At 44.5% G+C, this 14,197-nt stretch overlaps 5 protein-coding genes across 5 annotated transcripts; 1 reads left to right on the top strand and 4 right to left on the bottom strand.

The window, feature by feature from the left end:
• Positions 1 to 1,207: 1,207 nt before the first annotated feature.
• Positions 1,208 to 4,602, bottom strand: HOO65_040483 (Histone acetyltransferase mst2; the record flags this gene model as incomplete). The annotated part of the gene is made up of 4 exons (XM_071002529.1): positions 1,208 to 2,307; positions 2,680 to 3,543; positions 3,608 to 3,655; positions 3,717 to 4,602. 4 exons carry the CDS (start codon positions 4,600 to 4,602, stop codon positions 1,208 to 1,210), a joined length of 2,898 nt encoding a protein of 965 aa, XP_070859326.1.
• Positions 4,603 to 5,842: 1,240 nt separating this feature from the next.
• HOO65_040484 (Cytoplasmic tRNA 2-thiolation protein 1) lies at positions 5,843 to 6,979 on the bottom strand (the record flags this gene model as incomplete). The annotated part of the gene is made up of 1 exon (XM_071000670.1): positions 5,843 to 6,979. The coding sequence occupies one exon, from the start codon at positions 6,977 to 6,979 to the stop codon at positions 5,843 to 5,845; it is 1,137 nt and encodes a 378-aa protein (XP_070859327.1).
• Positions 6,980 to 7,374: 395 nt separating this feature from the next.
• HOO65_040485 (60S ribosomal protein eL8) lies at positions 7,375 to 8,570 on the top strand (the record flags this gene model as incomplete). The annotated part of the gene is made up of 4 exons (XM_071002879.1): positions 7,375 to 7,377; positions 7,650 to 7,724; positions 7,794 to 8,303; positions 8,370 to 8,570. 4 exons carry the CDS (start codon positions 7,375 to 7,377, stop codon positions 8,568 to 8,570), a joined length of 789 nt encoding a protein of 262 aa, XP_070859328.1.
• A 656-nt stretch (positions 8,571 to 9,226) lies between these two features.
• On the bottom strand, positions 9,227 to 10,116 carry HOO65_040486 (Nuclear transport factor 2; the record flags this gene model as incomplete). Its single annotated transcript, XM_071002986.1, has 6 exons — positions 9,227 to 9,337; positions 9,401 to 9,499; positions 9,569 to 9,640; positions 9,704 to 9,768; positions 9,903 to 9,920; positions 10,107 to 10,116. The coding sequence occupies 6 exons, from the start codon at positions 10,114 to 10,116 to the stop codon at positions 9,227 to 9,229; spliced, it is 375 nt and encodes a 124-aa protein (XP_070859329.1).
• Positions 10,117 to 11,309: 1,193 nt separating this feature from the next.
• HOO65_040487 (Beta-lactamase-type transpeptidase fold domain containing protein) lies at positions 11,310 to 13,197 on the bottom strand (the record flags this gene model as incomplete). Its single annotated transcript, XM_071002715.1, has 3 exons — positions 11,310 to 11,657; positions 11,761 to 12,107; positions 12,192 to 13,197. 3 exons carry the CDS (start codon positions 13,195 to 13,197, stop codon positions 11,310 to 11,312), a joined length of 1,701 nt encoding a protein of 566 aa, XP_070859330.1.
• Between the last annotated feature and the right edge of the window lie 1,000 nt (positions 13,198 to 14,197).

Below are 14,197 nucleotides of genomic sequence, written 5' to 3' on the forward strand. Positions count from 1 at the left end.
GGTGATGTTCTCGAGATTTAGCGCTGAAAGCGAGGTTGGTTGTTGCAAGGAGGGGGAGTCGCCAATAATCCAAATGCTAATCGAATGGTAGTGCGCAAGTTCTGTTGATAGCCGGGGGAGGGGGGTGAATCGAATTGAGCGTGGCTGGACAAGTTGGTCAGGGCCGTTGGAATTTTATCAAGTGATTGACGATGAACCTGGCGGCAAAATATTTGGCCAGTTTAGAAAAGAGAGCAGATAAAGGAGAATGAAATAATGCTGGCTAGTTTCTCTGAGTTAAGGATTCGGTTGCGCCTTAGTATTATGGCTCGAGGAGAAATAAAATGGCGTTTGACTTAAGGATAGCCCAGCAAAAAACCAGTGTCAAGTATAGTGGACAATATTCGATCGGAGCCAACGGTGACGGAAAAAAAAGGTGTGTTTTGGATTTCTGTGGCAATTCAAGATAGGCAGCTAGACCACCGATAGTAGAGCAACAAACAGCAAGGACTTCTCGAGGGTTTTTGGCGATAGCGTGTGACTAATATCAAGGAGGGAGAAGAATTAAGGTCTTGAGAGAAACAAGTTCAGACCTAGCAATCAATGCTTTCAATCTCCACGACGCGCGATTTTAGAATCGGCTACAGGTCACAAATACGCACTCCAAATCAAAGATCGTTGTCGAAAGTAGAGGAAGATGAAAGCGACTGGAAATAAAAAAAAATAGTACAAGAGGAAAGGTATGCTAACTGGTTGTGATGGTAATTGCGGTGATGGTGGTAGCAGTGCGAAAGCGATTAGGCTTGAAGCTTTACAACCCTTCAAGCGATATTTCTATGATGCAACAGAATACAGGAAGGAAAGGGTCATCCATTACGCAGCTATGCACTTATGCGCCACAATAACTATGTGGCTGTGCTTTACTTGACTTGTTTTGTCCAAGCCAGGACCAAACAAAAGCAAACAAGACATAACCCTAATTTTGGGTAAAAATCAGGCTCAAAACGCCAAGCCAGTACATCAAAAATCAGTACTGTTGGTGAGAGACTTACTGCCTCTGCTCCTTGAAGATATGAGAAGAGTAAAATGGAATGCATATATACATTGGTAACCAGCACTTTAAAATCTATGCAATTCTCAATTTGTTATAAGATGACACACTTTGCATTCGGAAACATTAGATGATTCGCATCTTGGCTCTCTTAGACTTCTCCATTTACTTTGCCTGCTACACGGATACATTTTTATCTCCATCCGGGGTATCAGAAACCATCAGCTCTGTCTCACTTCTCAAAGGGTCTGTGATTTGTGTGTCGTTATTCCAGCTTGGCGGCAGACCCGGTCCACTATCAGCGTTGCCATAGTCGGATTTCTTTGTTCCTTTGGGCCACCGACCCGGTCCACGTCCTGTACCACCACTTCCTTTACGTTTCTGAATTGTCGATTTTCGGGGCCTGCCGGGAGCTCTCTTTTGGATGGTTGGAGTCATGATGGATTGGTGATCGTCTATAATTAGGGAAGAGGGGACTGTGGGTTGCGAGAATAGTGATGCTGATGGAACCTTGGATTTTTCTAATCGTCGGCCACCTGTCATTGGGGGGAATACCCGAAATCGCGTGGGTGGTATTCCTTCATAGAGTGTATCCCAGCTTTTGGGGGTGCTAGCGCCCTGAGCCTCAGAATGCTGCGGAATCAAAGCTACGGTTGGAGAGCCCGTGTTGGTATTGATTTCGTCAATATCAGCAGGACTGATGTGCATTTGCAGTTCCTTATCATTTTGTGAGATGAACTGCGTTTGGGAAACTGGGCTTTGATGGCATGCAACCCCACCCTGTGAGCTAATAAATTCATGAGTTTGCTCCTTGTTTTTGGATTGTTCGTCTTCGTCACCATTATTGTCATCGATACGACTTAGCCCAGGTATTGAGTCAAGAGCGTTTGCAATGTTGCGACCCATGACGTATGGCGTCCACACTAGAGCGCTTGGTTTTAGCTTGACATATTTCTTGGCTTCCCACTGAGCCACATAACTTCGACAGTAGTTCAGATCTACTCGTAGGGCATATAGTTGAGATTCAGGGTCTCGAACTAAACAGCGAAGTCCTTCTAAGGCAGAGACAACATCGTCAGGAGTTAAGCCAGTTTGGTCTGATATTTGCCGAATACTTAGACCTGACTTGAGCTTGAGATCTGGCTCACGGTATTCAAGAAAAAAACGACAGAGAACTAATCGCCAATAGCTTCGGTATGAAACTAAGCCCATGTCGGAGAGAGGCTTCTCGGGGGAGCCGGTTTTGCGCTCCACACGGGTCAGAAGGTAGGAAAAGTCTATTAAAAGATTTCCATACCCCTTCCGCTGGTGAATTGGCAGCGTGAGAATGCAGCTTACGTTGTTTTGGCTGCTTGGTCGTTTTTCTTTGGAAAAGTATCCAACTAAGTGGTAACCTAATTCATCATACTCGCAAAGGATATAAAAAAGAAAAGGCTCCACGTCATAGTACAAGGTTTTGGAGCCAAGAAAAAGCTTGGCAAGGAGACAGAGATTTTGACAATAAACAGGGTGTTTACGTCCATCAACCTCGAAAACAGATATCAACTCGTGGCGATAAATTTCGTCGCCTGGCGGGTGCTTCGCAGGGCACTTCAGTTTGTGGCGCCAAGCAACATAGTCCGAGTTCATGTATTTGAGACAGAACTCACAGATATATAGAACTCGATTGCGAGTATACTCTTCAGGATATGAAGCAGGGTACCAAGTATCGATTTCCCAGCCACCGAAGTCTATGCATTCTATTTGTGAGCCGCACCGAGGTTTTTTGGATTTTTTTGCCGGTGCAGGATTTTCGGTTTGCATTCGTAATACACGGTCACGCCACTCAATTTCAGCCGTGGATTTGGCTTCTGCGAACCGCTTTCGATCCTCGTCCGTAGGAAGGGTTTTGGATGTATCGGCTTCAAGATCTGTTAAAATCCCACCGTATGGCTTACCGTTCACTTCATTGATGTCACGGTCAAAGAAGGAATAAAATGGCTGTGACATGTGTGTGAAAGGTGCTGCTGGTGGTTCAGTGATTGCAGATGATGTAGAAAGTGGTACTAATCTTCTTCTTCCGCGGCTCTCATAGTTGTATCCAGCAGGTGCTTGGGACAGGACAAGATTCAAGGCAGAAGGCTTCACATGCATCGTGACTAACAGTGATTCGGGCCCATTTGGTGTCACAACAACATGGCGGTGCTTCTTCATCCTTAAGCTCCGGGTAGGCGGTAGTCGTTCAAAATCTTTCTCTATGTTGTCCAATGATCTTCTTGACATTGCTGGGTTTTGTCGAAGACGCTTTCTGAAAATTGGTGCTGCCTCATCCTCATCTCTGGTTGTCAGAGTACGTTTTCTTAGTGATCTAGCATTTTCGTCGGTGTTATGGAAGTTTTCTGTCAATGTGGATTGATGTTCAAGTTCTGAAAAGGCGGCTTCTGAGATGGCATCGTGACTTGGATGTGGTAGAGTGAGTGACGTAGTTTGACCAGAGTCGTGGCAGTCTCGACAAGTCCAATTTGAAAAGTTATCTTGGATATGTATAGTTAGTAAAATAGAGCAATATGTGTATGGAGCAGAGAAATATTCACTTACTGTTTCCTATGGCGTTAGGACTAAACTCCTGGATGCATGATTGTTGGGCTGTTGATGGCAAAAGTTAGAATATTAGGAGCAAGGCGACGTGCTACAGATAGTGACCCACCACGTCGTTGGCATATTCGACAGCATACGTAAGAATTTGCAGGTTCCTTGCCATTATGATTCTTTTGACAACAATAAAAGCAATTGAGACGAACTGTTCCATCGCTATCGTCTTCGTTTTCATCTGTATCTTCCTCCGCGTTGGTCTTTTCCAAAGTAGCAAAACTTTGTCCATAAGAACTGTCAGAGTCATTTGAAGAACCAAAATCCACGTCATTGGCGACACCTTTGTTGGTGTTGAGTTGTAGACCTATTGCTCTGAACTCCCCATCATTGTGTTTTTCTGAAGAACCATATTTGCTAACATGACGTGCGTCTTCACCTAATAGAGTAGGAGTAGCGTTTCTAGGGGATTTGGGTTCGTGTGCGTTTGATGGTATCCTGTGGTGATTGGAAGCTTTAAAGTAGTTGCTTGTACCGACCTCAACCTCACTTTCTTCTTCGTCATCATCTTCATCATATTCCTCTTCGTCATCATCTTCATCATATTCATCCTCATTGTCGTCGTTTTCATTGTCTTCTTCGTCTTCATCGCTATCGTCGTCTTCAGCTTTATCGTCTTCGTCTTCGCCATCGTCGTCTTCAGCTTTGTCGTCTTCGTCTTCGCCATCGTCATACTCAGCTTCATCGCCTTCCACCTCGTCGTATTCACCGCTGTTTTCACTGCTATGTTCATTTTCGTCCCCATATTTATCTTCGGCGTCATCGTCTCCATCCTCATCCTCATCCCCATCTTCATATTCGTCTCCTCCTTCTTCCCTTTCGCTATGATGCGATTCGTTTTCAGACCGAGTATCGATTGATGGTGTTTCGGGTGACGGCGAAAGTTCTGAAAACGCGGCGCTTTTCTGTAAGTCCTCCTCGGTCAAGATTGGGGGATGCGCCATGGTGATGTGCAAGAAAGTGTTGTTGAAATTTGCGATTGGGTGTGTTGGCAATGTTGAATTCATAAAATGATTGAATCAGGAGGGCACAAATCGCCTAATTCTAGAAAGCAAGTCAGTACTATTAGTTTCCTAAATGATAAAATGCGAGGCTTCCAAATAAATTCGGCGAAGTAGTTAAGAAGTTGACGCGCTCATATGCATTTCTACATAGCTTAAGCTTGCCGCGTTTAGCACTCCACTTCTTAAACCTGCGCTAGTAAATTATTATTATTGTCTGACAATTAGGAGAATAGTAAGGCTCGTCAATAAAAGTGGACCAATTAATGCGACAGCCTTGTTGTCCACCACCTTAGCCTCAGGCCCACTGACCCAACGGAATCTACTCCTCAGAACTATGAAAACTCCACGATATTTGATATCTTGAACCCCAATTAACTATACTTTACGCCGCAATTTACTTCCTTGCCTGACAATTGCTACATCTGAAATGCCGGTTCCCTATGAGGCTTTGATTCCTTATGGAATTATTACACTTGTGAGTTCTTGTGAACTATCCAAAATAATTTCGAAAAAGCTAATCGCTCATATCTGTTAGATGTTTGGCATCACTGGTGCTGGTTTAGGTACCGTGAAGTACTGGCAAAACGGATGGAAAACCCCACGATGGGCATTGGATAATTGGGACAGAGTAAGTTGTGGCTTCGATCTACGCTCCCTCTTCAGTTTTACTAATATGTTTTCTACAGCAAAGTAGGCCGATTTTGACACCCGTGTAATGAATTTCCGACCGTTCCCAGTTACTAACAGAAAATTCAAAATACAGTGATGGACAGAGATCGTCGACTCACTGGAAATCTCAGGGGCCAGACCGATGATTTCAAAGCGCCGCCGGGCTTTGAATTGAACAATCCGTGGAGGGTGCGTGTAGAAGTTACTTTCATCTGGGCTTGTTCAAGCTATTATCTAACTCTTATTTACCTAGGTTCAACCACGACTCTGATTTGCCTGCTTGCAATTAGAACATTTCTAGTCCCCATTCCCCTATTAAGAAGTTGATACCTGGGTATACACACGATACAGATTACATTGAAATACAGAATTGAGCTGCTTGTTCCGAAACAAAGTTGCAGCCCAACATATACAAGTTGTTTCCCAAACTAAGTATAAAATAACGAATTGGTATTATGATCTAGACATGAATTGTCTGTCATTCCAAAAAAAAAATGCCAACCTTCTTAACCTAGGACAACTTTTCTCGTGCTGTGTTTAACCCCTCCAACAACATGCAGGCTTGACAAATGCTTTGGCTTGAAAGGAAGCCGCATCGCCCACACCTTTTAGCTGTTTGCTGCAAAGCTACATGATGCTTCACAGAAGATGAGGACTTGTTTGGTGCTGAAGGTTGATGGTGGCCTAAGAGACTCATTTGGACACCAACGTTGGACTTAGCTGCGAGGCGTGGAAGCGTTTGCTCGTGCTTGCTGTCACATGTACTGTTGGCGCTGGTGGTAGTTTTGGAATTCACACATTGATACCCAGTTTCGACTCTCTGTCCAACAAGTGTCGCCATGTCTTCCCCACTGCGTACTATGTCCAAGATTGCACATGGGCGAACCTTTTCTAGGTTTTTGATAAGCGCGCGAGCAGTACCTCTGAATGCCTCCGGGCTATACAAACACTCCGTGCTGAAATACAAGAGCTTTTTATAGTGTGCATACAGCACAATCTCCTTTTCGTAGCAGTACTTCAAAGGCTTGCTTCGTTTAACATCCTCTGTCCCGGTTCCTGTCACTATGCTGGTGCTTCTTGAAAGACGGGGGACATCAGCGCGGAGAAGATTCATCAAAATAGTTTCGGCTGTGTCATCTGCATTGTGACCAGTGACAATATGCTTGATTCCAAGTTGTTTTGCCCCACGGTCAAGCGCCTGGCGACGGAATACACCACAGTAGGTACAATTTCCCTTTTTTCCGATTACCTCAACCACTTCATCCATCGTCCATCCGTAGAGTTCCCCATATCCGATAATGGTGAGGGGCATGTTATAGTCGATGGAATTTTGTTTAACAGTTTCTAGGGAATCATCTCGGTAGCCCGTAATGCCTTCGTCGATGCTTAGGAGCACCAGTTCCAGTCCATAATTGTGACGGGTGTTCAGTGTATTGAGAACTGAAGCTAGTACTGTAGAGTCCTTTCCTCCCGAAGCACCAATTGCAACACGCTCTCCAGGATGAAAAATATTAGATGCGGTGATTGTGTGATGTACCTCTTCTTCAAATACATGTATGAAGCAGGTTTTGCAAAGTTTATCGTGATTTTTCGGGCGTTTAACAGAAGCTCGCGCTGTCTTGCACTTTGCACAAGTTGGGGCGAGCATTTTAGGCGCGAATAGATACACAAGCAGATACAATATATAAGAAAGAAGTGTCAAGGAAATGGATAAAAGTATACAGTGGTGGTAGACGCTTCATGTTGTACTACTGTCCTATTGTCCTATGACGAAAATGTTAGCTTACCCATGGATTAACCGAAGATATTTCGTAGAACATGCCATTCACGTGATAGTAGGACGAGCTTCAGCCACAAGGTTGTCAGCCACATATATATCCAAACAGAGCCCTATGTGGGTCTTACACGCGGAACTGTCATGGCCCCACATGAAATATTTCTGCTTCTCGATATTTTCACTTGAAAATTTAAAGGTTAATCCTAAACTTGTTTTATCTTGCTTAATCTATCCCGCAGACAAAAATCTCGCGACAAACCGCCAAAATGGTATGTATAATCTGAATATGAAACCTACAACACTTAGCTCGCAGTCCCTGCCAGTAACAGCTGTTATCGCACAATGCGTTATTGCACTCTATTTGAGGCATAACTGAGTGTTTTCCGCTCGATCTTGGCTGGAAACTTTCAAGATCGTGTGATGATAAAGGCTGGAGTTCAGTTCGGCTACCCTGAGAATGGGTATCGTTCGAGTTCTCGTTAGAGTCAATGAAGATATTTATAGCAGACTTGGTCGCTAATTGTCTTCTTCTCAATGACAGCCCCCTAAGTCCGGAAAGAAGGTAGCCCCTGCGCCCTTTGGCGTCAAGTCATCTGGTGTCAAGAAGACCGTCAAGGTTAGTAATCATCGCCCTTATTATTTGGTCATACTTTGCCTTTTCTAACAAGATTAACTTCCTTTGCAGAATCCTCTTATCGAGAAGCGCCCCCGTAACTACGGTATCGGCCAAGACATTCAGCCCAAGCGCAATGTTTCGCGTATGATAAAGTGGCCCGAGTATGTTCGCCTTCAACGCCAGAAGAAGGTTTTGAGCATCCGCCTCAAGGTCCCTCCGGCTCTGGCTCAGTTCCAGCAGGTTTTGGACCGCAACACTGCTGCCCAGGCCTTTAAGCTTCTGAACAAGTACCGCCCTGAGACTGCCGCTGAGAAGAAAGAGCGTCTTCTTAAGGAGGCTACCGCCATTAAGGAGGGCAAGAAAAAGGAGGACGTTTCTAAGAAGCCTTATGTTGTCAAGTACGGTCTCAACCATGTTGTTGGTCTTATTGAGAACAAGAAGGCTTCCCTGGTTCTCATCCCCAACGATGTTGACCCCATCGAGCTGGTCGTCTTCCTGCCTGCCTTGTGCCGCAAGATGGGTATCCCCTACGCTATCATCAAGGGCAAGGCTCGTCTTGGTACCGTTGTTCACAAGAAGGTATGTTGAAGTCCATATCAGAAAATAGTATTTTCTGTTTTCATAGCTAACACGCTTACTTGATAGACTGCCGCTGTTCTGGCCCTGACCGAGGTCCGTGCCGAGGACAAGAACGAACTATCTAAGCTCATTTCTGCCGTTAAGGAGGGATACCTCGAGAAGAACGAGGCCGCTCGCAAGCAGTGGGGTGGTGGTATCATGGGTGACAAGGCTGTCAAGCGTATCGAGAAGAAGCGCAAGGCCCTGGAGAACTCTCTGAAGGTCTAAGCTTGGATCCGAAGATAAAATAAAAAAAAGAAAGTCGGGACTGGAACACAGAATAACAGTGGTTCTCGTTAAATAGTGCCCGCTGGGCTGCTGTATCTTGTCTTGTTGACATGGTCATTTTTGGGCTGGATTTACGAAATGTTGGATTGGCATGGCGCAAATGGATTTTTTTGGGTGGTGTTTTGACCACTGCTTTCTCACCTGCTCCTTCCGTCATCATACAAAAGTCATTCCATATCCATATTAGAGATTTTGCTCGTTAAAGCCAACATTGGGTTAAAAAACCAATCCAGCTGATGAGGGGTCTATCTAGCTCTTTGTTTATGTGGAGAAAGGGTTATTTGATACCCTCATGCAGGGCGTTAGGCTTCAACCCCGCGTCGATGTATACATGTAACCTAAAATATAAGTTACATGTTTCATCATGAAAGGCAAGAGATTTCATTGACCGGCGAGGAAATGCTGTTGTTGAGATGAAAAAACAATACCGCCGAATTTTCTAGAGAGCTACGAGTGGATCATGCTAAAGACTTCAAGAGTAAAGGTGGTTACGACGACGAGTATACGACAACAAAGGTATACATCATGAGTATAGTAGCATGTAGTATCTGTTTAATTTATTTCAGAATGTTTAGAATATGGAAAATACCAATCATTTAACCATAAACCAGCTTGAATATATCGTTGAAAACGAAGTAGTCACCAGAAGCATCCTTCATGAGCTGGAAGGTCTGGCTGTAGTTCATGGGCCGTTGCTCTTTATCGACCTGCATGATAAGGTGAAGAGAATTAGTAGTTGTGTAACTTTGATATATAACAATTATACTTACGAGTAGCTGGCCGGTGACCATGACGAGAACGCCGTCCTGAATAGTAGGCTGCGAGTCAATGGTGCTCACAGCGTGCTTGACTTCCTGGAAGGGCAGAGCCTATAGTTGTAATTTAGTTTAGCAACTCCGAAAGAAACGGCAAGTAGGTAAGATTGTGATATAACCCACCTCCAGCTTCTCAGCGATATTGACAGCTCCAAGAGTTGAAGCGGACTCAAAGGTCAGCATAGAGTTATCACGCTGTAAAGATATTGTTAGTAAAGTGTCCCTTTCTTTCACACTGACAGGTAAAGCATAGCATACATAGAGGGTGACTAAACCCTTGCGGTTTGTGCTGAAGGTTTCATAGTAGTAGGTAACGAATTGCTCTACGGAGTTTCATTAGCTTGGTACGAAAAGGGAAGAGCGAGAAAAAATATATCTGAATCGAAGCGTGGGGTGTCGAGTCAAGAAATGAAAATGGCAAGTTGCGAGAGATGGGTGTAGTGATAAAAGTACGTACTCGCCACTTCTTCGTAGCCTAGTAAATGGAAATAAGAATATTAGTATTAAAAAATCTTTGACGATAGAGAAAATATCGAGATTTTCATTGTGAGGGTTGGTTATTTGATAGGGCATTTCTGCAACAAGAGGTGGGTGATGATGCGGGGATGTCAACCCACGCAAGGTAAATAAACCACAGCTTGTGGGAATGGAGTTGGCTTACCGGCAGCCATCGTGAAGTTTGGGCTGATATAAAACCTAACAAGTGAACGTTTACTAGGAGGTTTGCTAGAAGGAGATAAAAAAAGAGAGAAGAAGCCGGCGCGCAGTTTCCAGACAAAAAGGACCCCAAAGTTGACCAATCTACTAATTTCCGTTTACTGCCAGATCGTTATGCTTTTTGGCGGGGTTGCTGCAACAAATCCCTATTCACAGAATCCACTAGAATAAGGAGGGGAGGACAGTGTGTGATATAGCATGGGCTAGCAGGCAAAAATGTGCAGGGCACTGTAATTATCACTGTGCGTACCCACCTCATCCAGTTATCCGACAAGACGGAAAATTTGGAAAGGACATTATTCGGATAGTTTCATAAATGGTGGGGTGCTGGATATTTACATATTTAAGTTTAAAAGTTTTCTACAGGCTCATTTTGATATTCAAATAACTTCTACCCTCATAACTGACAACATTGCACTTGAACTAAACAATCAAGCAATACTAAAGAAGTGCCTTTTAGCGAGAAATAATTACATCTTATCATCGGTAAGTATCGAGCTTATTTAATACCTTTCCATATCCCTTTGAATTTTATGATGAAATCAATCTATGCTCTTAAGAACGGCCAACTGAATCTCATGTTGAACCAAAGATCACCAATAATTTCTGATTCCTCAACAAACTCTCTCTTACCTTCTCTCAACCCTGAAGTTATCAATTATCGCTAACGGTGTTATCTAGTTATATCGAATCCTTATAGATAGGTGAATCTGTAGCTCCCATAGAAATGAAGAATAATCTTTGATAGAATAGAGTACGGAATTAAATATAATGAAGTTCGCACTCATGACGCCAGAATTAAATGAGCACCATAGACCTTTATTTAAACTTGTAAAACGTTGCACACTTGTAGATGCTTGCACTCGGGTGTCGATATACGAACATCTTGGTCAATAAATAGAATGTTCTTTAGTTCCACAAGTCAAACAAATAAGCAAAACGAGTCAAGTGACGATATAAACCTGAAAATAAACCCCGTTTTTGATAGCATCTGCCCTACCTACTGCCGAGTGAGTGCATATCCCTCCCATACATGGAAATAGTACACGACAGACTCTATTACCCTGATCACGAAATAGATTGCAACCAAGGATACAAGAAGAAAAGGAAATTGTACCATATACTCCTTTGACCTGAACTTTGAAATTTATAGCTCTTCTTCATCCATAGCCGTCTCGCAAGAAGCCGTTGCGGGTGCAGATGACTGCATTGTTTTGGTAACGGTAGGAGGCTCTGAAGCCATGGAATTCATACCAGTTATGGCGGCAAGACCTGCAGAGGCAGAAAAAAGAGATGGTGCCATCTCGTTCAACGCATTATCGCATGGCCGATGCTTCTTGAGGGGACTTCCTATGATTCCATTCCCTTCCTCATTGAGAGGCTCAAGCGTGCTCTTTGAGGCGGTGGAAGATGTGTCGGCAGAAGATCCGCCATTGTTGTTAGACGCTGAAGAACCGTTTGGCCTTTCGGGATCAACTGAGTGTGCTCTCTTAAGCTATACACACAATATTTAAAGGTTAGTGGCTCGGATCTCTTCATAGTGTAAAGCCATAAAAGAGTTGGGATAATAGGGGAAATTCTTAGGGGATTCAACCTACCCGAATCCGATTAACTCCATCAGTGAGCTCTCCACCGAAGTTCGAATCATCAGGGGCAATTGAGGGATCTTTATCGTCACCGTCGTCCATCTTATTGAGTATTGGGCTGTCCTCATCTTCATCTTCGCTGTCATCATTCAGGGCATCACCCCCAGTATTCTTCTTACGAGACTTTCGTCGCCTAGAGACATCGTTGTTTGAGTCGCGGAAAGCAGAAAACCCTACAGTCCCGGTAGTCTTAAGAGGGCCTAGAGTGCTGAAGTCTAGTTGCCCAGAGCGGCGCTTGGCTGCGATAGGGCTATCTGTGACCGGCTTGGCTCCAAGTACGCCAATCTTTTGCAGTTGGCCTAAAAGCAAGGCGTTGTATTAGTAGTCAGCAAAAAATCGATTGAAATAACACAGCAGGGCTCACAACATAAGAAAAAACATACGCTGGCCACGATAGAAGAAGGTGAAGGTAGCATAAGGCTTATCAGGCCCATCGATTCCGGTAACAGTCTGGGTACTGATAGTACTAGGGTCCAGAGTCTTGGGCTTTGCGAAACTTGTGGTGTGTTCGACATCAGCTTCAACGCCAGCCTGGTTAGATTCACCTTCCTCGTCGTCATCATGAGCGTCAAACTGAGGTGAATATTCGCCCTTTCTAATTTCACCAGAGGCTAGAACTCTAAACATGGCGACTTTAATCTGGCCCGTTGCCTCAGGAGGCTCGTCATCATCGTCCGACATTGAAAGTTCATCATCATTGACAGCTTCTAGAGGGGCAGACTCATCTGCGCCGTAACGAAGGGTCTCTCGATGTCCATTGTTAACAGAATTCCGTCGAGATTTGTCACGATTGCGGCGAGCTTCAAACTTTTCGCGGCGACGTTGAAGCTTCTCGGCAGCGTCGTGCCCCTTGAGATCGAGGCCGTTCAACCACCGCTCGAGGCCGACTTCCCGGAAGAGAAACTCTCGTTCAGCCAAGCCACCGCCTTCAGACGCAGGAACCTGCACCCACCTACTGTTGACCCAAGTCTCTTCACCCGGTCGTAGGAGAGTAGCGACTTCTTCCTTAGCACGCCCATCAAAGTAGATGTAGGCAGCAATAGTCTCATTAGGGGAAGAAGTGACTGGAATATAGGGGGTAACGACGCTGGAAGATTTGGAGCCGCCGCCGGGTCCAGGAGGACCTCCAACGAACTGAGGCTTCGGTTTAGGGCACTCGGGTGTTGGCTTCGGAGTCGAGTAGGGAATCGCGAGACCCGGAGTTAAAAGCGTGATTGAGATTGCGAATCGAGCAGGTTCCGGCTTATTAGTTCCAGGAGTCAGCGTTGGCTGTGGGACGGGAATATAGGTGTTGATTCGAGAAAACCGAGACTGCTTCTGAAGGCCATGTTCAGCAACTGGTGCGCCATTGGCATGAATACTAACAGCTATGCCTTTAAAACACGGCATTATGACGGTGAGAAGAGTATATCAAAGGCTCGTTCTCCTTGGTAGCCACCAAGAAAAATATTGGTTTTGCGTTAGTGAGGGGGGGGGAGAAGAAATTAGTAGATAAAAGAGTAAATTTGAAAAGTCCTAGAAACAAGATTGCAATGCAAGTACACTGCAAATGTTGTGGAAGAAACAACAATAGATATTTGAAGGAGGAAAAAAATAGAGAGAAAAGAGAAAAAGAATTAGGTTACGAAGCAAGATTTGACGTTGGGTCCAAGGTGGGTGGATTTGTCGTGGTTGCCGGGAGCGGATAACGCTGGTTCTCTGTAGGTAGGAAAAGAAGGACAAGGTTGACTGGCGGTGATGATGGCGGTGATAATATGATAATAAAAATGTGTCTGTGTGCGTTTTGTGCTATGCTTTGTTTTGATTTTCTCTACGTGGAAAAATGCTTGTTCAAGCGTGAAATTCGGTTGATTTCAGAGGAAAGAAAAGGTGTATAACTAGAGACTACATTATATGTGTATATATGCAGTAAAACCCATACTCTCCAATGCAAGCCAGTTGAGCAAAGAAGCGTCTACAAAAACGAGTTGGACTTCCCAATAGAATAGGCGATCGAGTCTATATTATATAGCACATAATACACAGTAGTGAATAGGTTGAAGGGAACGAATGCTCACAAACCTTGACACGACACATAGCCACCAAGAAGTGCTCTAAGATGTAGCTATTTTAACCGAGTCTAATTAGTTGTGTGCGTGATCTGTCCGAGTCGGGGTGGGTTGGTGGTTATCACCAGCGCCTTCTTGGGTGCTCCGCAGTGGAGACCTTGCTAGCTTGGCTTATTTTCGTCCCCTTTTATTACTCCTCTAGCTGAATAGTAGGATTGATTGGGGTAGCTTGCAGGTTCTCCTGCCAGCTGTACTTAAGATTCTTGCTTCTGTCTTTGACTCGAGGGCTGTTTCTTAATCACTCGTCCTTCTTTTAGAATACTGCCATGCGGAAAACAAAT

The sequence above is a fragment of the Ceratocystis lukuohia genome, assembly GCF_044167205.1.
Source record: "Ceratocystis lukuohia strain C4212 chromosome Unknown Supercontig4_pilon, whole genome shotgun sequence".
Taxonomy (NCBI): domain Eukaryota; kingdom Fungi; phylum Ascomycota; class Sordariomycetes; order Microascales; family Ceratocystidaceae; genus Ceratocystis; species Ceratocystis lukuohia.